At 54.7% G+C, this 23921-nt stretch overlaps 2 protein-coding genes and 1 long non-coding RNA gene across 5 annotated transcripts; 2 read left to right on the top strand and 1 right to left on the bottom strand.

Moving 5' to 3' along the window:
- The first annotated feature begins 1034 nt into the window (after positions 1 to 1034).
- On the top strand, positions 1035 to 8262 carry B9D2 (B9 domain containing 2). 2 transcript variants are annotated; one of them, XM_033844492.2, is made up of 4 exons: positions 1035 to 1168; positions 1654 to 1745; positions 4693 to 4818; positions 7661 to 8262. In XM_033844492.2, the coding sequence occupies exons 2-4, from the start codon at positions 1658 to 1660 to the stop codon at positions 7972 to 7974; spliced, it is 528 nt and encodes a 175-aa protein (XP_033700383.1). In that variant the 5' UTR covers positions 1035 to 1168; positions 1654 to 1657; the 3' UTR covers positions 7975 to 8262. The 2 variants fall into 2 exon arrangements, with proteins under 2 accessions (XP_033700383.1, XP_033700382.1); XM_033844491.2 differs by having other exon boundaries at positions 1075 to 1227.
- On the bottom strand, positions 1036 to 16084 carry LOC141277151 (uncharacterized). Its single transcript, XR_012327998.1, has 3 exons — positions 15928 to 16084; positions 2947 to 3092; positions 1036 to 1150 (listed from the first exon to the last, which is right to left on the bottom strand). It is a non-coding gene; the product is annotated as an uncharacterized lncRNA (long non-coding RNA).
- Positions 8853 to 23524, top strand: TGFB1 (transforming growth factor beta 1). 2 transcript variants are annotated; one of them, XM_033844489.2, is made up of 7 exons: positions 8853 to 10133; positions 13151 to 13311; positions 15163 to 15280; positions 17078 to 17155; positions 17326 to 17476; positions 22578 to 22731; positions 23235 to 23524. In XM_033844489.2, the coding sequence occupies exons 1-7, from the start codon at positions 9779 to 9781 to the stop codon at positions 23391 to 23393; spliced, it is 1176 nt and encodes a 391-aa protein (XP_033700380.1). In that variant the 5' UTR covers positions 8853 to 9778; the 3' UTR covers positions 23394 to 23524. The 2 variants fall into 2 exon arrangements, with proteins under 2 accessions (XP_033700380.1, XP_033700381.1); XM_033844490.2 differs by having other exon boundaries at positions 8854 to 10133; positions 17329 to 17476.
- The last annotated feature ends 397 nt before the right edge of the window (positions 23525 to 23921 follow it).

Here is a 23921-nt window from a genome sequence, read left to right as displayed (position 1 = left end):
AGGCTGATAATTACCCACCCTGTGGGATATCTGTGAGGATTAAAGGAGATCATGGATGCAAAACAATCAGTTTACGGCTGCTGGCACGGAGAAATCACTTGATAAATGGTAGCTTTCAAATATACCTATTAGTGAAATATTATTGAATTGTATACCTATTGAATTATTTTATCTATATAAATACTATCCTATTGAAACGTTGCCCTCTCCCTCTAACTTTCAGCTGGTGACTCTAACTTTTGCAGTCCCCGTTTTGCAAAAAGTAGAGGAATAAGTTCCTTTTGGACTCCCGGTCTGGGCTGGAGGAATAAGGCACAAACTACGGTGGGGAAGGCACCAACTCAGGAAATCACAATGTGTGAGTGCCTCTGACTCAGTCATTCCCCTTGTGTCCATTACATGGATGCGATAACTGAGACCTAGAGCTGTGCAAGGTCACAAGTTACTGACAGAGTCCAGTCTTCAAAAACAGGATTTTTTGCAGATAAAGAGGCCTCAGTTCCTCATTTCTCATACCCCTTCCCCCAACCCACCCCCTGCTTGCTCAGAATCAGCACTAACAGTGAAGGAAGTTGAATTTATCATTTCTTGAGGAGCTTGGAGGAATTCTAAAAAGGAACCCCGTCCCCAACTTCTCTGAGGTTTTTTTTTTCCAGTTATGAGGCAGGGGGATGCACACAATGACGTGAGGGAGATTTCCCTCCTGGCTCTGGCTCAAGTCTCTGACTTGTGGCTCCGATTGAGAGAGAGTTTTAGGGGGCACGGGACATCGATGGATTTGCTTATTCTGTTATGAGAGTATCTGGGACAAACAGTTGGTGCACAAACTTCCTCAGCCACGCTCAAGATGGCCACATAAGGCCACGCCGCAAATGGCTGAACCGTGGTTCGCGGTTGGAGAGACGCCTTTCCCAAAATGGAGAGGGGGGAGAGAAAGTGTCCATCACAGGTTAGCCCCGCCCCCACAGATTGCTAGGGCCAATTAGCGACCCGCAGGGCGGGGACAAGGCCAGGGGAGGAGGCTGCCGTTGCCCCAGCAACAACTAGGGAGCCGGGAGGCGGGCGCGGCTTCGGAGGGACTGGCGTCTCAGCAATCTTGCTGCCGGGAAGGTCCTGCGAGAGGCGCGAGCTAGGCCTGGGAAGTCAGCGCCTGCGGAGAGAGGGACAGGTCAGGTCCATGAACTCCAATCCCCGCTCTCGCCTCTCCTAACCGTTAGACGCTCTGAGGTAGGAATAACGCATGCGCGGGCTCAGAGGTGGAGCTAAGGTGCCCTGCACTTAGAACGCATGCGCCTCATGGCGGTGGGGGGCGGAAATCTGACCCGAGGAGGCGGTGCTTTTGTGTTGTGGGCGGAGCCATGTTCCCCTGGGGCGGGACTTTCTGCTGCAATGAGCGGGATGAAAAGGTTACTTTAGAGGCAGGCAGAGTTAGATGCCAGCTCCTTGGAGCGTCCGTTTCTCGCCCCTCATTTTTCTGCGGCTCTCCTGGAGAGGCAGTTAGTATCATGGTTAAGACCGCAGCCTCAGTGGTTTGACGAAACTAGCTTGGAATCCCAAGTACTGCTCCTTACTTGGTGGGCCTCAGTTTTCCCATCTATTAGGTGGAGATAATTGTACACTTTTCTCATAAGGCTGTGATTATATTTTCCCCAGGGCCATGGCTGAGGTGCACGTGATTGGGCAGATCATGGGGGCCACCGGTTTCTCGGAAAGTAGCCTCTTCTGCAAGTGGGGCATCCACACAGGTATTCCCGAGCATGGTTCATTTCCCCACCAAGACCCCGCAGCCTAGACGCCTCCACCTACTTTCCTTGATCCCCTGACCTCAGTCCCTGATCCTCAGCTTCCATGGGCTCTCAGGACTCCTAACCCTGACCACGCTTTGTTCATGTGAGTCTCAGGCTCCCTTCTTATTATCCCTTCCCATCGCATCTCTGGGGACTCAGACTCCCACTCTCTCAACACACATTCCCTAAGGATATGAGACTATAGGCTGGACCCACCCAGCTACCCCAGCACACACTCCCTGTCCTCAAAACACTTGACAGCGGTAACGACACTGCTTGGACTTCATTCACTGTCTTAGGGCTGCTCTGGTGCCTCCCCCATCTTAACTCTTTGCTTAACCATCTCCATTTGTTGAGCTCTTAATGTAAAATGGAAGTTTCCATCTTGAAATGAAGAGGCGAGGCCACCCTCCTGTATTCATATTTCTCTGTGAGAATGTAGGAACGCTGTTCTGACAGTTATCCAAGTCCATCCACACAGGCCCAGGAGGACCTTGGAGGTCTCAATTTTCACGCCTCTCCATCAGAGGCAGTGTAGTGTGGTGGGTGGTGTGATGGCTAGGGCCACAGGCCACCAGGTGGCCACGAGGTCTGGGCTCAAATACGAACTCCCTTGCCTATTGTGAGCCTTTGGACTTGACCTCTCCGAGCCTCAGTTTCCTTGTCTGAAAATGAAGCTAATGGCAGCCGAGGCAGCAGAGTGCTGAGGTTAAGAGCACAGACTGCCTGGGTTTCAAAACCAGCTCTTGCTTATTAATTGTGTGACCCTGGCCACTTGTCTTTGCCTCGATTTCCCTGTCTATGAAATGGGAATAATAACACTACCTCACGGGGTTGCTGTGAGGACTAAATGAATATCAGTAGCACTTAGAAGAGGGCCTAGACTTGTAAGTCCTCAGTAAGTGTTTGCCTGGCTTGTGTAAAAATTGGATGGGCTCTTGTTCCTAAAGCCCTAGGTATGTTGCCTAGCACAGATAAATGCCCAAGAAATGAGTGTGGCCATTGCCATCATCATCTTTTCAGGCCTGGGGTTCTTTGCGATTTCACTGGTGGGTAGGTTGGTGGTTGAGATTCCCTGGGAAATTGGGATCCTCCAGCTGAGCAAATAAGAAGCAAGGCCTGGAATCAGACTTGGTTTCCAGTACCCTCTTCCACTCACTTGCTCTGTGACCTGGCAAGTGCTAGTCCCTCTCGCAGCCTCAGTTTTCTTATCTGTAAAGTGTGACTCTTTGTCCTTCGTAGGGGTGTCAGGAAGTCTTGTATGTGAGGATCCTGACTGAAGGCTTGGTGCTCTCCTCACCTGGCCTGCAAGGGAGCAGTAACCAACATGATTTTTATTATTTCAGGGGGCTCTTGGTCAGGGAGAAGGGGGGTAGGGGGCAGTTAATCCAATAGAGAGCCAAGGCGCGGTCAGATAAAGGGCTTGGTCTCTGCCGTCAGTCAGAGCTCCATTTGAGGGATTTCCCAGGCGGTCCAGTGGTTAAGACTCTGAGCTTTCCCTGCAGGGGACAGGTTCAAGCCCTGGTCGGGGAACTAAGATCCCACATGTGGCGTGGCACGGCCAAAAAAAAAAATAATAAAGAAAACCTAAAAACGAAAGCAGAGCTCCATTTGAATCAGCTCCACCATGGGACCTTGGTCTGCTGCGGTCCTGCTGTAGCCCCAGCATGGAGAACAGTGCTTGGCACAGAGTAGGTGTTCAGTAAAGGTTTGTGGAATGAAAGGTAAAGATTTCTTTACCTGTAAAATGGGGATTGTATTAGCCCCCACCTCCTAGGATCATTTATTTGTCCAAAACAAACATTTATTGAACACCTTCTGTGTACCAAGATCTGGGTTTGAGGTTCTAGGGATCCAGTAGTTTACAACACCCCTGCTCTCTTGGGGCTCACAGCAGGGGAGACAGAAAAGAAATAAGCAGGTAAAGACATGAGTGCAATGATTACAGGTAGTGTACTAGGTACTAGGAAGAAATGAGATGAGAGATGATGTGAGAGAGACTGGTTAGTTTTGGGATAGGAGGGTGAGGGAGAACCCCTCTGTGAAAGTGGCACTTGAGCTGATCCCTGAAGGATGAAAAAAAGCCAGGCATAGGGACATCCAGGAGCAGAGTTTTCTGGGCAGAGGGAACAGCCAGTGCAAAGGCCCTGAGGAGGGGAAAGAAATAGGACCATTGAGGCTAGAGGGTGGTGAGGAATGGGGAAAGTGATGGGAGATGAGTTCAGGAAGGGGTTGGGGGGGGCACAGGCCAGGCCATGTAAGGCCTTGTAGACTCTCCTCCTGTGGAGGAGAGTCTGAAAACTGGGGGTGGGGTGGGGATTAAGAGTCCCAGAGGGTGGATTAAATGAATTCATTACTAAAGCGCTTAGCGCAGCGTCTGGCATTTAGTAAGCAGTCGGTGCATTTTTGCTATTATTTTCACCCTCAGTAGGATTGCTGTTACGACGCACCGTTCACGATTTGCTCTGTGCTTCTGCTTGTGAAGGACCGCCTCAGCTCCATCTTAGTCCTTGGACTTGGCCTCTAAGCGTGGGGTGAGAATAGTAGTAAAATGATCCCCGGCACTCATCCTGCACTCACTATGCCCCAGACACTGTTCTCAGTGCCTCGTGTGTATTAACTCATTTAATCTTCTCACAAGCCTGGGAGGAATGCATTATTATTACACGCACCTTACAGATGGGAAGACGGAGGCAGAGAAAGGTAACTGGCCCAAGGTTGCATGGGCAGGAAGAAATAGTGCCAGGATTTGTACCCAGACATTTGGCTCCAGGGTCCATGCTTTGCAACCCTCCGCTCCCCAATGCCAGGGAGAAATGGGGTCCTATAGCCACAGTGGGATCCCCTTCCTGATGGCTGCCTCCCACCCCGCCCTGCCTCATCCGTGTCCTGGCTCTCACTGCAGGGGCAGCATGGAAGCTCCTGTCAGGCGTGCGGGAGGGCCAAACACAGGTGGACACCCCCCAGATAGGGGACATGGCCTACTGGTCCCATCCCATCGACCTGCACTTTGCCACCAAAGGCCTACAAGGTGAGTTCCCGGCCTGGGCCCCAGGCTAGACTAAGGGGAGTGGGTTAGAGGCACTCAGTGCTGCGGGGACTGGAAACATCAAGTGCTGTTCCTGCCCCCATGCCCTTTGGGTCCCTTTCCTGACCACGCTTGGCCCTGGAGAGGGTGAGCTGAGGCCTCCCCAGGCCAGCTGTAGAGTGCATTAGGAGTGGGGCAGAGGCAGGGGTGGACGGGGCAAGGTCAAGGGGAGAGCCAGGGGGAGAGGGAGGTGGCTTTCACAGAGACAAAGCAAGAGAGTCTTCAATCAGCAGGAAGCTGGGAGGGGTTATGAGAGAGAGAGGTGAGGGCTGGTAGCTATTCTGCAGGTAGGGCTCCTCAGCTGCTCAGAGGGGAGATGAATACGTGGGGGAGGAGGGGTGTCAGAAAACCTCTTCTGGCAGAACATTTGGGTCATTAAAGAGGGGTGGGGCTTCCCTGGTGGCACAGTGGTTGAGAGTCCGCCTGCCGATGCAGGGGAAGTGGGTTCGTGCCCTGGTCCGGGAAGATCCCACATGCCGCGGAGCAGCTGGGCCCGTGAGCCATGGCCGCTGAGCCTGCGCGTCCGGAGCCTGTGCTCGGTAACGGGAGAGGCCACAACAGTGAGAGACCCGCGTACCGCAAAAAAAAAAAAAAAAAAAAAAAAAAAGAGGGGTGGATTCCAGGAAATAGCCTAGGTAAATATGCCATATATTTCTACCATATAAATAATAGTTACTGAGTGCCTGCCCTGTGTCAGGTGAAGCCAGGGAGATATCAGTGATTAAGACAGCTCCCCAGCCCTGTCCCCACACAGTTCATCATCCCTTGGGAGAGACAGAGCTGCCCTCAGACAGTGGTAACCCAGAGTGGGCAGGACTGGGATGGGGGATCTTGAAGGGCTATGGGAGGCCAGCAGAGGTGCCTGACCCTGCTGGGGGGTTCAGGGAGGGCTTCCTGGAGGAGGGGGATGTTTGAGCTTTGCTGTGAAAGGACAGTAGGAGCTATTAAAACAGAAAGATGAAAGAGGGTTCTGGGTAGAAAACCATGTGTGGAAGCCTCAAGGGGGAAAGTGAGCCAGGGGCGTTTGGAGGACCGACGGAGAGCAGGAGGACTGCGGGGGGTGAGGTGGCAGGGGACAGGGGACAGGCCATTGCAAGGCCTTGAATGCCAGGCCGCAGAGTGGAGGCCATATCCTGAAGGCACTGGGGAGCCAGAGCAGGCGATTGACAAGTCAGGTTTTGCTTTTAAGAGATCCCTCTGGCTGCCTTGTGGGTGATGGATTGGAAAGTGAGGCAGGCAACAGTCCTTTCAGCTCTTAAGGACCCCGAGTCTCTGAATGTGGGCATCATCCTTGCCTCCTCTTTTCTCCTACCCGCCCCAATTTTGTCCATCAGGAAATCCCATTAGCCCCACCGTTGAAATGAATCCTGAATCCCACCACTCCCCCTACCCTCTTCCCAGCACCCCGATCTGTCCACCCTCACCTCTCACTGGGCTATTACAGTAGCCTCTTTACTGGTATTCCCACCTCAGCCCCATAAGTCTGTCCCCCTGTGAACACCTAAGTTAGGTAACATTCCTCCTCTGCTCAGAACCCTCTGTGGTCCCCATCTCACTCAGGGTAAAAGGCAAAACCTTACCATGGATCACAAGGCCCTGCTCAATCTGATTCTGTCACCTCCTCCCCCTCTCCCCCATCTCACTCTGCTCCAGCCACATCGGCCCCACCAGGCAGCTCCCACCTCAGGGCTTTTGCACTAGCTATTCCCTCTGCTGGGAGCACTCTTCCCTAGATATCCACATAGCCCCCACTGCCTCTCCTCCTTTAAGCATTCACCCAGATGTCACCTTCTCAGGAAAGTTTTGCTTGATCACCCCCTTTCTAAAGCCACATGCCAGGACTTCCCTGGTGGCCCAGTGGTTAAGACTCCACGCTCCCACTGCAGGGGGCCCGGGTTTGATCCCTGGTCAGGGAACTAGATCCCACATGCTTGCCACAACTAAGAGTTCGCATGCCACAACTAAGGAGCCTGCCTGCTGCAACTAAGACCCAGTGCAACCAAATAAATAAATATTAAAAAAACAAAAACAAAAACTGCATGCCTACCCTCACCGTACCCAGCTTGTTTTTCTTCAGAGCAGTTATCACCATCTGACGTACCCTATAATTTGTGTATTTACTGTGTTCGTTGTTCAAGACGTCAGCTGCACAAGGGCAGGAATTTTTGTCTGCTCTATTCACTGCTGTGTCTCCAGCTTCTAGAACAAGGCCTAGCACGGAGGGGCTCAGAAAGGAGGGTGAAATGGAGCTGGGTCTCCAAGGGCTTTGCCTACAGGCTGAGGAGCTGAATTATATTCTGAGTGAGGACACTGGGAAACCTATGGAAGGGAGAGAAAGATGCTTCCAGCTGCCAGGTGAAAGTCGGATTGGAGGGAGCAGGAAAGAAGGCCCTGAGGCCAGAAAAGAGGACAGGGTGTGGCCACGGGGAGAGAAGGAGGGAGGCATCGAGGACAAGGCCCAACATACTCACCTGGGGACTGGGCTCCCTTGAGACGGGGACACAGAGGAAGAGGCCACGGAGAGGGAAGTCAACAGATGCCAGACCTAAAGGGCCTTGAATGTTCAGGTCGGACTTTATACTGAGTGCACTGGGGAATCATAGAAGGGTTTTGAGCAGGGGAGGAATACGGATTCAGAAGGATCCCTTTGGCTGCTCTGTGGGGGTAGGAGTCCAGAGAGGAGGCTGGGGCAGAAACCTGGCGGGGAAGGACGGGCCTGGGATCTCCAGGAGCTCCTGCTGGGCTGTACCCATCCCACTTTGCCTCCCTCCCTCCTATGCTGCAGGTTGGCCCCGACTCCATCTCCAGGTGTGGTCCCAGGACAGCTTCGGCCGCTGCCAGCTTGCAGGCTACGGCTTTTGCCATGTGCCCAGCAGTCCAGGCACCCACCAGCTGGACTGCCCCACGTGGCGGCCCCTAGGAAGCTGGCGGGAGCAGCTGGCAAGGGCCTTCGTGGGTGGCGGGCCTCAGCTGCTGCACGGAGATGCCATCTACAGTGGGGCTGACCGCTATCGCCTGCACACTGCTGCCGGTGGCACCGTGCACCTTGAGCTGGGCCTGCTGCTGCGCCACTTCGATCGTTATGGCGTCGAATGCTGAAGGACCCTGTGTGGACCGCTGGCCCCCAGCCATATCTCTGGACACCCGGTGAGGGGCAGGATGGCACAGGGGTCAGAAGCATGGGCTCTGGAGACTGTCTGACCTGACCCCAGCCAAGACTGGTGTGGCTCCTATCCTGACTAGCATCTCAAGCCCAGTGGCTGCCCCTCCCAGGTCCAGTTTCCCCATCTGTAAAATGGGGGCAGTAAATGTGTGGGCTCACAGGGGTTGGGTGCAGAGAAGCTGTTGGCACATGGAAGGGCTCAGTAAAGGAGAGCAGTTCTTTCAGATGTGAGTGCTTTTCTGACCTTCATCTGTTGGATGTCCAGTGCCCCATCCTCTCACTGTCACCCTCCTTCCTCAGGCCCCCTTCCCCTGTCCTCTGCCTCAACCTCTGACCCCCTCCCCACTCTGGGTGATGCTCTTATGGCCCCCACTCCTTGGGGGTCCCCCTCCTCTGTGCCCCTCTCCCCACTGGCTCCCTGTCTTCTGACTGAGCCTCTCCCCCACTGCCCCAGCTTCCCACTCTCCACTCGGGGTGGTCGTCCTCGGATTCCCTGTACCCTGCGTCCCCATCCTCTGACTGAGCCCTCCCCGCCAGGTCTTTATTCCCTCGGTGACCCTCGCACAGTCCTCAAAGCCACACGCAGCACAGCCGCCCGCTTTGGTAGCGCTCAGCCGCCAGGAGGCAGCACCCTGTTGGTGGGGCGGAGCCGGGTGCCCGCCCCCTCCCCCCAGGGCTTAAGGGACCCCCCTCGGAGCCCGCCCACGCGAGATGAGGACTGTGGACCGGCCCCCCCCATGCCCTCCCCCTGAGGGCCGCCCCCGCCCCGCGCGCTTCCTGGGTGGGGCCGGGGCGGCTTCAAAAACCCCCCGCCGCCCCAGCCGGTCGCCGCCGCCGCCGCCCTTCGCGCCCCAGGCCGTCCCACTCCCTTCCTCCCGCCGCGGATCCGCCAGACAGCGAGGCCCCCGGCCGGGGGCAGGGGGGACGCCCCCTCCGGGGCACCCCCCGGCTCGAAGCCGCCCGCGGGGCCGGCCTCAGCCGGGAACGGAGGAAGGAGCCGCCGAGGAGCAGCCCAAGGCCCCAGAGTCTGAGACGAGCCGCCGCCGCCCCCGCCGCCGCCGCCGCCGCCACTGCGGGGAGGAGGGGGAGGAGGAGCGGGAGGAGGGACGAGCTGGTTGGGAGAAGAGGAAAAAAGTTTTGAGACTTTTCCGCTGCCGCTGGGAGCCAAAGGCGCGGGGACCTTCGCGCAGCGCTGCTCCGCGAGGCAGGACTGGGGGACCCCAGACCGCACCTCCGCCCTGCACTGCCTCGGACGCTTGCTCCCTTCCTTCCCCCCACACGGCGTTCCCCGGGCGCCCCCATTCCGGACCAGCCCTCAGGAGCCTCATACCCGACTCCCGCGAGGACTCGACCCCAGACATCGGTCGCACCCTCCCGCACGGCCCCCAACTCCTAGCCTCTCTCTTGAGCCCCCGCGCATCCAAGGACCCTTCTCCTCCGGGATCCAGGAGACGGGATCAATCTCAGACCTGCCTCAGCTTTCCTATTCAAGACCACCCACCTTTGGTACCAGATCTCGCTCATCTCGGTTTTTGCCGTGGGATACCGAGAACACAACCATCAGAGCCGCCCCTCCAGCTCCGCTCCGTCCTCCCTGAGGGCCTCAACTCCCTCCCTCCCCAGACCCTCCTACCTTTCCTCGGGAGACCCCCCCCCCAAGCCCCTGTAGGGGCGGGGCCTCCCTCTTCCCACCCCAGCCCGGCTTGCGCTCTCGGCTGTGCCGGGGGCGCCGCCTCCCCCATGCCGCCCTCGGGGCTGCGGCTGCTGCCGCTGCTGCTGCCGCTGCTGTGGCTACTAGTGCTGCCGCCTGGCCGGCCGGCCGCTGGACTGTCCACCTGCAAGACCATCGACATGGAGCTGGTGAAGCGAAAGCGCATCGAGGCCATCCGCGGCCAGATTCTGTCCAAGCTTCGGCTCGCCAGCCCCCCGAGCCAGGGGGAGGTGCCGCCCGGTCCGCTGCCCGAGGCCGTACTGGCTCTTTACAACAGTACCCGTGACCGGGTGGCCGGGGAAAGTGCCGAACCTGAGCCTGAGCCAGAGGCGGACTACTACGCCAAGGAGGTCACCCGCGTGCTAATGGTGGAAAACAGCAACGGTGAGCTCGGAGAGGCAGGGGAACCCTGGAGGGGAGCCCCCAGGGGGCGCCGGAGTGCAGGGGTCACGGGGAGGAAATTACCCGTAGAGGAAACTGGCTGGGGGAAGAGGACCCCCGGGGGCGCCGGGAACTTGGGAGGGGGAGTCTCAAAGAGGATAGGGCTGAGCTCCCTACCCCCCAGGTATCTGGTCTTGAAGAGGAGATAGTGAGCGGAGTGGACCGCTTTTGGAGGGCTACAGGAACATGCGAGATCGTGGGCGGGGGGAGTCCCTTAGAGGGAGAGAAGCGAAGTAGTTACGGGGTGGGGGTGTAGAAAAAGACTTCCCCTTGCAGGGTGCACTAGAGTGCGGGGGTCGTGGGTGGGGCCCGCAGAGAGGGAGCTCGCTTTGGGAGAAGCGAGGACCCTGGCATTGGGGAGAGGAGAGGTAGTGGGGAAAGCTGACCCAGAGCTCACGGGTCATGAGGCAGGAAGATTCAAGAAGGACAGAAAAACTAGGTGAAGCGAACCCCAGAGGTTCCAGAAAGTGGAGAGTGGACGCATTTGCACACGGCGCGAAGAACACGCGGGATTGGGGAAGGGCTTAGAGAGAGAGGCGGGGAGGGGGTGATCAATGCGAGGTCAAAAGGGGGCGCGAGGTCGTAGGGTGGGGGAAACTGGCGGGAGAGAAGCGGAGACCCCAGGGGGATGCCGGGGATGCGCCGGGAGGTGCTCTATTTCGCAGACGGACGTTAGAGGAGGAAGCCCAGCGGAGGAAGCGAGCCCCCAGGAAACTTAGAATACTGGGTCGTGGGAAGGGGTATACAGAGCGGAGAGACAAGCGTGGGAAAGGTGGACCTGGGAGCGGGCAGAGGAGAGATGGACGGTGCCATGCTGGGAGCAGCGAGCCTCCGCCACGCCGCGGGATGGAAGGGAGAGGGCTGAGTGAGGAGTCGAGCCGTAGAGGGAGAGGTGGGTGGGTGCGACTCTACAAGACCCGGGTGAGAAAACCGAGCTGGTAGGGGTGAGGAAGCCCCACGTGTGTGCCACGCGCGGGGGGCGGAGCCTGCGCTTCCGGAAGGGGACAGGAGAACCCCAGCAGAGCTGAATGCTGAGAGCCTGGACCCCAAACTCCTAGTTCCTCTCTAGGAGGCTGGGGAAACCCCAGCGTCCGGCCGCCTAGCCCTCCCTCCCTTCCTTTCCTTCCCGTGCCTCGGGGGGCGGGGATCGCGCGCGGAGCCTGGGGCGAGACGAGGCAGGTCCGGTCCCCGCCCTCGCGGTGGCAGCGGCGCCTCCCGCCCCCTTCACCCCCAGCTCAGGGCGGCACTACCGCTGGGCCCGCCCCATCGGCGCCCGCGGAGACCCAGGCGTTCCGCGTGGCCCGGAGGCTTGGGGGCGACCCCCCTGCTTTCACTTTCCCTCTTGGGCATTAGACTTGTGGGTCTCTGGCCCATTTGTGTACCCAGTTGCCGCTTCAGCCGAATGACACCCCTACCCTCCCACATCTCCGTCTCACCTTTTCCGTCGTAGCTTCACCTTGGTTGTAGAGATTTTTCCAACACTGATACCTTCAATCTCTCTTCATTCCTCTTCTGCCTCCATCTCGCTCCCAAACCCTATGTCTCTCTTCCCCGTGTGTCTGTCTCCCATCTCTGCCTTTCCATCTCTCCCGCATCACCGTTACTCTCTCTGTCCCAGTCTGGGTCTCCCAGTTTCTGTCTCTCCATCTCTTCCCTCTCTCTCGCTTTTTCTCCTCCATACCCTACTCTCCATCTCTCCCTCTGACCGTTCCTGCCCCTTCTATCTCTCTTCTTCCCTATCTGTCTCCCAGGCCTGGGCTCTACCCTTCCTTTGGGGTCTGCTGAGTAACTCCTGGGCCAAGATAGGGCTTTTTTTGTGCGGGGCAGGGGCTGGCCCGGCTAGAGAGGGGAGGAGTAGGGGAAGGAGGCCCACAGAAGGGGCTTCCTCTGTCCTTTCTCATCGGATGTCTCCACCATTTCCATGCCCCCACTGCAGAGGCCTAAAGCAGCTGTCCCAGTTGATCCAGGAGTTCATGGCTTGCCCCGCTCTTTCCCAACCCCCAACTTTTCCTAGACTAGAAAACTTCCTAATTTTCTCTGTTCCCCTTCCCCCGCCCCTGAAGCCATTCTTACCTAGAATGAACTTTGCCTTTTCTAACCAGCTGGGGAAGGAAACAATAATAATAATAACAACAACAACAAGAGTAATGTCACATTAGCAGGAAGGCAGCATAACCTAGGGGTTAAGAGCACAGTCTCTGGAATCAGACTGGCTGAGTTTGAATCCCCACTCTGCATCTTCCTGGCTGCGTGATCTTGGGGCCAATTGTTTCATCTCTTTGCCTCAGTTTTCCCATCTATAAAACGGGTATACTAATAGTATCTTCCTCATGGGGTTGTTGAACACACACATTAGAGTAAGCATTGTATGCAGACTCTGTACGACATACTTTATCTGCATCATCTCGCTTATTTCACACTAGCAACCTGTAATCAGTCCTTGTCTTACAGGTGAGAACCTGGCACACAGAGAGGAATTCACTTGCCCAAAGTTCCCGCGCTTCAGTTAGGAGAGCCTGGGTTGGGAGGCAGAGAACTTGATGTCAGGTTGATCTTTCCCCAAAGAATAGGAAACTGAGGCTCCGAGAGGGCTTGTGACTTGCCCAGGAAAGAAGGCAGTCGAGGCACAGTCCGATTCAAATGCCTGTGATCCCTGGGCTGCGACATAACTTGCGTTTGAGGCTCCACGTGCTGGGGAGGCCTAAGCAGTTAGAGCAGTGCCCAGCCCTGTGCCAGCTTTGTCCTGAGGGGCACTTCCCAGTTGATGGGAGGGAAGGGTGGATAAGATCCCGTCTAAAGAGGTGGAAACAAACCCAGAGAGGGGAAGCCAGTCACCTAAGGTCACACAGCCAAAATGTGTTAGGGTTAGACTCCAACCCAGGGCTCTTTGACTTGGGGTGCGCCAGCTCCCCTGCCCCCGTCAAAACCTGACATCCCCCCTCTCGGCTCCTTCTGCCTAGAAATCTATGGGAAAATCAAGCGTAGTCCACACAGCATGTATATGCTCTTCAACACGTCGGAGCTCCGGGAAGCGGTGCCCGAACCTGTGTTGCTCTCTCGGGCAGAGCTGCGCCTGCTGAGGCTCAAGTTAAAAGTGGAGCAGCACGTGGAGCTGTACCAGGTGGGGGCGAGGGCCCCAGAGGTGGCCTGGGCTGGGGCGGCTGGAAGGCTGGTGGCTTCAGGGTCCATAGTGACCGATCCTGAAGGCACGGACTGTGGGATCACAGGGCTCTGAAGCTTTCAGACTCCTAGAGCCCTAGAAGGTTAAACGTTTAGAAGGCCGGAATCTTAGGAGTTGGACTCTAAGAACTCAGGACTTTTGAAAGTTTGAATCTCTGTAAGGGTTGCAGACTTTCAAAGTGCTCTGTCCCCACACAGTAGCCACTAGCCACCTATGGCCATTTAAGTTGATCAAAATTAAATAAAAGAAAAAATTCAGTTCGTCCGTCTCACTGGCCATAGTTCAAGTGGCCTGTAGTCACATGGGGTTAGCAGCCGCTATTTTGGACACCACAGATAAAGAACTTTTCCATCATCACGGAAAGGTCTCTTGGTTAGCTCTTTTCTAGAAGAGTCTCCAGGAAGATGGGAGCCTCAAGAAGTTCTGGATTCTCTTGAAGGTTGTGTGACCCAGAATCCCTGTCATGTGGAATGTTAGATTCAGTAGTAGGTGTTAGACTCTTACAACAAGGGAACTTTGGGCTTCCCTGGTGGCGCAGTGGTTGAGAGTCTGCCTGCCGATGCGGGGGACACGGGTTCGTGCCCCGGTCCGGGGGGATCCCGCGTGCCGTGGAGCGGCTGGGCCCGTGAGCCATGGCCGCTGGGCCTGCGCATCCGGAGCCTGTGCTCCGCAGCGGGACAGGCCACAACAGTGAGAGGCCCGCGTACAGCAAAAAAAAAAAAAAAAACCAAAACAAGGGAACTTTGTCTGATGTTAACTTCTTGGAGTCTAGAGAATTCGCTTTTATCCTGCCAGCTCCCAGGGGATCATTCCACGTGGATGTCAGGCGTCTGCAACGTCTAGGTTTGTGGCATGTCAGACTCATGGGTCTGTAGAACATGAGTCCTCTGGAATGTCTCAGGCTCATTGAATGTGTAATTCTTGGGGTGCCACTGAGCACTGGCGTTATGGAATGACTTCTAACATAACTTCTAGAAAGTGATAACTCGGGGCTTCTCTGGTGGCACAGTAGTTAAGAATCTGCCTGCCAACGCAGGGGACACGGGTTCGAGCCCTGGTCCGGGAAGATCCCACATGCTGCGGAGCAACTAAGCCCATGTGCCACAACTACTGAGCCTGTACTCTGGAGCCCGCGAGCCACAACTACTGAGCCCATGTGCCACAACTACTGAAGCCCGTGCGCCTAGAGCCTGTGCTCCGCAACAGGAGAGGCCACCGCAATGAGAAGCCCGTGCACCGCAACAAAGAGTAGCCCCCGCTCGCCGCAACTAGAGAAAGCCCGCGCGTAGGAACGAAGACCCAAAGCAGCCAAAAATAAATAAATAAAAAATAAATACTTTTTTTTCAAAAAAGAAGGAACGTGATAGACTCTCAGAATTTGGGGGGCCAAATTTGCAGAACTGTCTATAGTCAGTGACCCCTACGATGTCAGTAGGAGAATCGTGGCATCGTGGGCTGTCCAAGCTGAAAGGGGCCGCCTGACATTTCATCAGTGAGGAAACCAAGGACAAAAGGGGAGAGGAATTTTCCATGGCCACGCCGGGGTCAGGCATAGAGGATGAGCTGCCCAGGTGCCTTGACCCCCCAGCCTGGGGTTCTCTCTCCCCTCTGGGCTGCTGTGGGGTGGGTGGCTCCTGTGGGCCCCTCAGTTTGGGTGTCTGGGAGGGGACAGTCTGCAGGACTGTGTGGAAGCCCTTTTCGGGGAGCAGATGGACTCAGGGGTGCAGTGTACATGAGGGGTGTGTGGCAGCATCTACCCACTGTCTCTCCCCCCAATTCATTATCCCCCAGAAATACAGCAATGATTCCTGGCGCTACCTCAGCAACCGGCTGCTGGCCCCCAGCGACTCGCCGGAGTGGCTGTCCTTTGACGTCACTGGAGTTGTGCGGCAGTGGCTGACCCACGGAGGTGAGGACCGCTTGTCTGCCCCACCCCTATTTTTTTTGTGTTTTCTGGCCGCACTGCGTGGCATGTGGGATCTTAGCTCCCCTACCAGGGGTCGAACCTGCAGTGGAAGCGCGGACTGTTAACCATTGGACCACCAGGGAAGTCCCTCCCAACCCCTATTTTGTAATGGGGTTGACCCCATTGTTTGTCCTGGGGCTCCCCTGCCTAGCACCGCCCACCCCATGTTGGTGCCAAAGAGCCCAGACCTGGGCCTCCTTCCAGGCACTCAAACCTGAGTGATTAATGGTAAATCCATTTCCTGAGCACCTGCCCTGTGCTGGGTGATGCTGGGGACAAAACAGTAACCAAAACAGCACCATACTTGCCCTCGTGAAGCTTATCATCCATTGCTTGGGTTAAGAGATTTGGGGGAAAGACCTGAAAACCAGGTAGTAATATCCCAGAGTGGGCAGGGTTGGGAGGGGGAGCCCAGAGGAGGTGCCTGACCCAGCCTGGGAAATCAGGGAGGGCTTCCTGGAAGAGGGGACATTAGAGCGGTTGTCTGAGGGATGAGTGGAGCCAGCCTGGGAAAGACGGAGGGGCAAGAGTGTTCAAGGCAGAGGGATAGGCTGTGCAGAGCCCTTGAGTCCAGGGAGAGCCTGACACACCTGATCTGTCCAGAAGAGGACTGTCTGTCCTGTCTCATCTGAGTCCACAGTACCCACATCTCCCTTCCTAGTCTCCGTCTCGTTCATTCCTTCACTCAGTAGATGCCAGTAGATTCCTGCTATGTGCCTGGCCCTGTGCGGGTGGTGTGGGGGACACAGTGGTAACCATGACAACTTCTAGGCCTGCCCTCATGGGGCCCACAGTCACTTCTAGACACCTAGGAAATCTTGCCAAAGCCCTAGCAGGGAGCCCGCCTGACTCCCATTGTGATGGCCACAATGACCAGGGCCGGGATGGGGGAGCCGAGAGTGGGCATCCAAACCCATCTGGAGGGGTCCAGGAGGGCTTCCTGGATGAGGATGATTGTGTTGAGACTCATGAGATAAGTGATGGTTTGGCCAGAGGAAAAGATGGGGGTTAGGGAGCAGGTGAGCGCTGCGACAAGTGTCCTGGGCTGATTGCTGAGTCCAGAGCCCCCAGCACAGGGTCCAACACATAGTGGGAGCTTAGAAAGGCATTCACTCATTCATTCAAGAAAACTTTCTTCCACACCGGCCCTGGGACAAGAGCCCAGGCACTTGCATCCCAGCCCTGCCTTTTCCCACTTTGGGCAAGTCACCCCCTCTCCGTGGGCCTTGGCTTCTTCATCTGTAAAATGGGGAGCTTTGGTGAGGATTAAAGGAAATAACGCACAAAAAGTGTTTAGAACAGGGTCTGGCACCCAGTGCGAACTCAGGAGATGTTTGTTTTTACTGTGACTGTGGGCCAGGCCCAGTGGGGAACAAGAAAACAAGGATCCCTGCCTCCACGTATCCTGCTTTGCCACTGAGAACAAAGAGGGGAATAAATAGTCAGATACAAATGTCAGGGTAAGTGCTATGGAGAAAATAAAGTGCTGTCATAGTGGGGGAGGGGCTGTGTCCTGGAGGGCTTCCAGGAGGAGGTGGCCTTTGAGCTGAGACCTGCAGGAGGAGGAGGCTGCAAGGCAAAGGACTGGAGCACGAGGGTGCAGTGAGAGGCCAGGCAGGGGAAGGGGCAGGAAGGAGGTCCCCCCACCCCCACGCCGGGGGTTTGCTACTTCCTTTCTCCTCCCCCAGGGACTGGGTGAGCCGCCCCCTCACACTGGCTTCCCTCTCCCCACTCCCACAGAGGAAATAGAGGGCTTTCGCCTCAGTGCCCACTGTTCCTGTGACAGCAAAGATAACACTCTCCAAGTGGACATTAACGGTGAGGCCCACCTCCCCGGCCCGGCCCCATGCCCACCAGTGATGTGTGTGTGTGTGTGTGTGTGTGTGTGTGTGTGTGTGTTTCTTCCCCTTGACCATCTCCCATTCATCCAACTGAGAGTGTGTGTATGTCTCCCCCACCCTCCCTACCGCCTGACTCCCAAACCAAAGCAGGGTTCAGTTCCGGCCGCCGGGGTGACCTCGCCACCATTCATGGCATGAACCGGCCCTTCCTGCTCCTCATGGCCACCCCGCTGGAGAGGGCCCAGCACCTGCACAGCTCCCGGCACCGCCGAGCCCTGGACACCAACTACTGCTTCAGGTGAACCTTGCAGCCTTTCCCTGACGCCTTCTGGGCTGGGGGCTTCCTTGCCGTCTGCTGAGCAGGCACCGCAGATTGGGCACCTGGCTGGTGCTACGCTTGGGCTGGCATCTGCTTCAGCCTGGAGCGTTCGGGGGATGAGGTCCGAGGCCTAGGATGCTGGGATGTGCGAACTGGGAGTCCTTGAATGCTGAGAGCAGGTGGCTCTCTGGCTGGTGGGTTGCAATCAGAGACTATTAGAACGTTGAACACTGAGAATGTGAGAATTCAATACTGGAAGGTCGCCACGTTAGATTTCTGTCCTGCTGGCAGGTTGGGGTTCGAGCATGTGGGGATTCTAGGATGTGAGAATCGGTATTCATTATTGAAATCTGAGAATGTTGGACTCAAGGGATGTTGGGATCCTAGAACTTGGGAATTCAGAACTGGAAGATTGCCCGTGTTGGATTCCTATACCATTGACAGACTGGAGTCTCCTGTATTGGCAGATTGGAGTCCTTGACTGTTGGGGCCAGAATAGTGGAGTCCTGTGTTACATTATTAGCATCCACAAATGTTGGAGTTGGAGAAAGCCAGAGTCTTGGTCACCTAGAATGTTGGGACTCAGGGCTGGAATCTTGTGAGAATCTTGGAAGGCTGTGATCTTAGAACGTGGCAGCTTGGACCTCTTGAGTGATGGGCTCAGAATTGTGGAATGTTGGAATGCAGTTTTTTTTTTTTTTTTTTCTTTTCCCGTACGCGGGCCTCTCACTGTTGTGGCCTCTCCCGTTGCGGAGCACAGGCTCCGTTCGTGCAGGCTCAGCGGCCATGGCTCACGGGCCCAGCCGCTCCGCGGCATGTGGGATCTTCCCGGACTGGGGCACGAACCCGTGTCCTCTGCATTGGCAGGCGGACTCCCAACCACTGCGCCACCAGGGAAGCCCTGGAATGCAGTTTTGAAATATTGGAATTCAAGAATGCCAAGATCTTGGAGAGCTGGAATGTGGGAATCCTAGAAAGCTGGAAAGCTGTTGGTGTGTTAGAATCTTGAGAGGCTGGTATATTGCAGTCCAAGAAAACTGAAAAGTTGTAGTCCTAGAATGTTGAAGTTCAGAGTTAGAGTGTTGCGAGTTTAGAATGATAATGTGACCTTGGCCCTCCCCTGCTTAATATTTTGATGGTGCCTTTGGGCTTTGTTACATGCAGTTCTCCTGCCAGAAAGTCAGCTCTGCTCCCAAACTCCTTCACCCCCAGATCCTACCCTCTGCCCAACAATCCTGTGGATGAATGAATGGATTGAGGTCGTGAGTGCCAGCAGCTTATACTATTACAGTGAGAGAGTGCCAGCCACATGAGGGACACAGCGTCACTTAGGAAATCTTCCCAGAAAATCAAACCTGAAGCTGATCAGTGCGGTAGATCCAATTTTCCAGAAATATGAGAACAGAGAAACATGTTAGACAACACCGTGGTCGTGCAGTCAGCAACATCTAGATCGTGGGAAACCTGACCCAGTTTCTTCAACAAATACAATACAAAGTGGGGAAACAGAGAGATGGTTCTGTAGACTTTAAAAAAGAATATTAAATATGTATCAAATAATTGCCACGTATAGACCATATTTGGGTCTTTTTTTTTCTTTTTTGGCCCGAGCCATGCAGCATGTGGGATCTGAGTTGTTCCCTGACTGGGGATCAAACTGTTGCCCCCTGCAGTGGAAGTGCAGAGTCTTAACCACTGGACTGCCAGGCAAGTCCCCCAAGTGGGTTTCTTTTACTCGTCAGGCCCTGTTGGGTCCTGGTAGACTGGAGGGCAGAGTTGCAAACGCCTGGACTGCGTGTATCACAGGACCTGGAAAGCAGCAGGCCCCAGGCATGCACCTCAGGGTCACCTGGAAGGCTTGTTAAATGTGGCCTGCTGTCTCCCATCTATCCCCACCCCCAGTTTCTGATTCAGTGGGTCTGGGGTGGGGCCTGAGAATTTGCATTTCCCACAAGTTCCCAGGCGGTGCTGCTGCTCCAGGGACCCTACAGGGAGAACAGTTGAGTTGGATAATAGAATCACACACTTCAAGTCTTAGGACCTCAGCACCCTGGCACAGTTGGACCAGAAATGAAAGATTATTCTGGACAGTGGTTCTTCCCCTTTTGTGAGTCCGGGAACCCCTTGAGAAGTCGAAAGCCAGGAACCTTTTTTCCCCAGAATATGCCTATACATACACACGTAGGTGCCTGTGGTTTGGGGGGCTCAGACCCCTCCCTCAGCCCATCCATGGATTTCCTGACGCCTCCTGGGCCCTTAACAACATCTTATTTGATCCAACATCCCTTGCATCTTTGTACAGATGAGGGAACTGCGGCCCAGCCAGACTGGGGAGGCGCCAGGCTGAACTCACGGGAATCTAAGTTTCCTAACTTCCTTCTCAACGTCCTGTGGCTCTTGGGAGAGGCCTTGTCTTGCCCTGGGAGATCCTGTCACATTGCCTCTTCCCCCTCTGCTTAAGCTGACATGGTTGCACTGGGCAGATGAGGGCACAGACTCCAGGGCAGCACAGAGTTAGCTGTGAACCTGGCCCCAAACTCCACCACATGTAGGCTACAAGTGAACAGACAACATCCCCCTTTCTCCGAGGCTCAATTTCTTCATCCTTCAAATGGGAATAATAATAAGACCTGCCTTGTAGGGAATTCTCTATTGATATTTTTTTTTGGCCGCACCGCACACATGCGGAATCTTAGTTCCCTGACCAGGGATCGAACCCGTGCCCCCTGCAGTGGAATCATGGAGTCTTAACCAGTGGACCGCCAGGGAGTTCCCGCTATTGATTTTTTTTTTTTTTTCTCTATTGATTCTTGAGTAGGAAAATGCATGCACTTGGATCAAACCCAGAAAGGATACTCAGAGACCCTCCAGCTCTGGCCCCCAGCCCCTCTATGAGGAGGCTTTTATTGTATTTCTGTCTCCTCCCAGAGAGTCTCTGTATGAGACACTTAAACATAGCCATGTATATGTTTTTTATTTTGTCCAAATGGTATAGTCTTTTTGGGGGGGGGGTACTGCATTTTCTTTCTTTAAATTTTATTTTCTGATTCTAAAAGTAACACATAGCCACTATCGAGAATTTGGAAAATACAGAACGATATCCCCCATCACATTGCCACATATGAAATGTCACTGTCAACACTTTAATATATTGCCCTCCAGTCCTTCTATTCAAAACAGAATTTGGATCATACTGTACCTGTAACTTTGCATAGTGTTTCTTTCATATGTTATGAACATGGAATTTAAAGTGTTCTCCGCTGCCCATGAGTCAAGCTTTTTAGTTAAGTTCCCAGCCCATCTCAACCATGGCCCCAGGGGCCAGCACAGAAAATGCCCCATTTCCTTCCAGACATGAAGGAGCCAGGGCCGCAGACTGGGGAGGACTGACTTTTGCATCCGAGCCTGGGACAGAGATCACGAGTCCAGGGCAGTAGAGTCTTACATACCACCACTCTCCAATGTGCTTTTATTTTTTATTTTGTTTTGTTTTTTAAAAAGTATTTATTTTTTTTGGCTGCATTGGATTTTAGTTGCGGCACACAGGCTCTTTGTTGCGGTGAGCGGGCTCTTCGTTGTGGCGCGTGGGCTGCCTTCTCTCTAGTTGTGGCGCCTCAGTAGGCTCTAGAGTGTGTGGCCTCAGTAGTTGCGGCGTGCAGGCTTAGTTGCCCCGCAGGATGTGGGATCTTATTTCCCCGACCAGGAATCGGACCCACGTCCCCTGCATTGGGAGGAGGATTCTTAACCACTGGACCACCACGGAAGTCCCTCCAATGTGCTTTTTAAAAGACCTAACATATTGATCAATTATTTTATACAGCCAGTACTTGCTAAGCACCTGCTGTATGCCAGGCACTGTTGCAGGGACACATTTAGGGACAAAATAGACAAAAAGTCCTGTCCTCAGAGGAAGACAGAAAACGAACAGATAAACAAATCAGTATCTAATAAAAGAGCAGGTGGCAAGAAGGAAAACCAGTCTGAGGAAGGGGAAAGAAAGAAGTCATTGTGATGATTTATTTTTCCTCTTCTGATTGAAATTTCTTTTATTAGGGGAAACTTTAAATGTATTCATAAGTAACCAAGATGGTACAAGGAACCCCCATGAACTCTCATCCAGTATCAACAAGTATTAAGATTTGCCCCATTTCAGCTGCAGTCATTTTCATGTTTTCTCACATAACTGAATGCTGTTATTACACTGTATGGAATTAACAAACATTTGGATTGGTATTTTGGGTAGGATGGTCCAGGAAGGACTCTGAGGAGACGACATTCATTTGTTTGACTGATACTTATTGAGCACCTACTGCATGCCAGGCAGTGTTCTAGGAGTTAAGGGTCCCTGAGTGAGGGATGTTTGAGCATACATACAAATGGAGTGAAGAAACAGAGCCAGAGTGGGTATCTGTGGGAATAGCAAGCCAGGCAGAGGGAACAGCAAGTGCAAATGTCCTGAGCTGGGACTCAGGAACAGCGAGGATGGTAATGTGGCCGAAGGAGAGTGAGAGTGGGAGTGGGGAGGGAGTTGAGATCAGCCAGATCTGGTAGCGCCTTGTGGTCCATGGCGAGGGCTTGTTCAGAGCAGAGGAGCGACTGGACAGTCTCTAATATGTGGCCCCATAAGGCAGGGATTTCTGTCTGTTTTGTTTGTACTGCGTCCCCAGTAGACCGCAGCCCAGCACACGGTCGTAGCTCAGTGAACATTTGTTGCACACGTAGAACGTATCAGTACATGTGGCGCTGCGTTGTGTTTTTTATGTTCCAGTGTGTGGATGTGCTGTGGTCGGTGTAGCCCCCTCTGGACGTTCATTTGGCTTCTTACAGGCTTGAGCATTGCCTGAGATAATGTTTATGAGGATGCCCTTAGCGCAGTGCTGGACTAGAGGAAGTGCTTTATCAGTGTTAGTGATGATCATTACTATTACTGTTATTGCTGTTATCATCACAGGGGTTGCAAGGGAGACCAAGATGGAGACCATGCTGGCGGGCAACCAGGGTGAAACACATGCACAGCCGGGGGAGGAGGGGCACCCCTCCGCTCTCCTGACTCGGGTTCCTCCCTCCCTCCGGCCTGCAGCTCCACGGAAAAGAACTGCTGCGTTCGGCAGCTCTACATTGACTTCCGCAAGGACCTGGGCTGGAAGTGGATTCACGAACCCAAGGGCTACCACGCCAATTTCTGCCTGGGGCCCTGCCCCTACATCTGGAGCCTGGACACGCAGTACAGCAAGGTGCGTCTGGAGCCCTGGCTGGGGGTGGGATGAGGGTAGCAGGAACCGAGGGAGGAGAGGGAGAAAAAGAGGTAATATCAGATGAATTGGCGAGATAGTAGTCAGAAAGAGAGGAGACAGGGAGATTGGTGGGGAGGTGGCAAAGGGGTGGGAGAGAAACTAGAGGCAGGGTCTGAGCAGTTAGAGACACGAGGCAGAGGGAGACAGAGATATGGGGAGACCCATGGAGATGCATAACTTGGGCTTGGGAAGAGGTGGGGAGATGGAAGGAGAAAGAGAGAAACGGAGGGACACAATGAGAGAGAAAAAGGCAGGAGGATAGAGAATTAGGAAGATGGAAGGAGAAAGACAATGAGACACAAGCCAAGAGTGGAAACTGGGGAGAGGCAGAGAAACAGAAAGAAACGGAATGAGATAAGACAGAGGGAGATGGGGAGAGGCTGGCGGGGTGGGGGTACCCTCCCCATGACCCCCGACCCTGACCCCGCCCACCCGCCCCGCAGGTCCTGGCCCTGTACAACCAGCACAACCCGGGCGCGTCGGCGGCGCCGTGCTGCGTGCCGCAGGCGCTGGAGCCGCTGCCCATCGTGTACTACGTGGGCCGCAAGCCCAAGGTGGAGCAGCTGTCCAACATGATCGTGCGCTCCTGCAAGTGCAGCTGAGGCCCCGCCCCTCCCGACAGGTCCCGCCCACCCCGGCAGGCCCGGCCCCGCCCCCCACCCGCCTCATCAGAGTTGTATTTAAGGACACAGCGCCCAAGCCCACCTGGGGTCCATTAAAGGTGGAGAGAGGACTGGGTCTCTGTGTCGTTGGGCGCCTAACTAGGGTTTCTCTTCCGACGTTCCCCGACCTCCCCCCCAATGCCCCCTGCATCTCCTTACATTTACACTTACATCTGCCTCCTCCTGTCTCTGCCCATCATTCATTTGCCCCTCCTCACACAAACACTTCTTAGCACTTGTTATGTTTCTTACTCCTGGTGAACAAGGGTTAGATTTATTTATTGAGCACCTTGGACCCTTATGTTAACTCATTTAACCACCATAACAAAGCTCTGAGATAGACTCTGATAACACCCACTTTTAATGTAAGGAAATGGAAGCCCAGAGAGGTTAAGGGAATAGTTCCTGCCTACCAGGAACCTACTTTCTGGGGAGGAGACAGACATAGTAAAGTTGTGCGAAAACAGG

This window comes from Tursiops truncatus, chromosome 19, assembly GCF_011762595.2.
Source record: "Tursiops truncatus isolate mTurTru1 chromosome 19, mTurTru1.mat.Y, whole genome shotgun sequence".
NCBI classification, from domain to species: domain Eukaryota; kingdom Metazoa; phylum Chordata; class Mammalia; order Artiodactyla; family Delphinidae; genus Tursiops; species Tursiops truncatus.
This window is presented reverse-complemented; position numbering and strand designations above follow the sequence as displayed.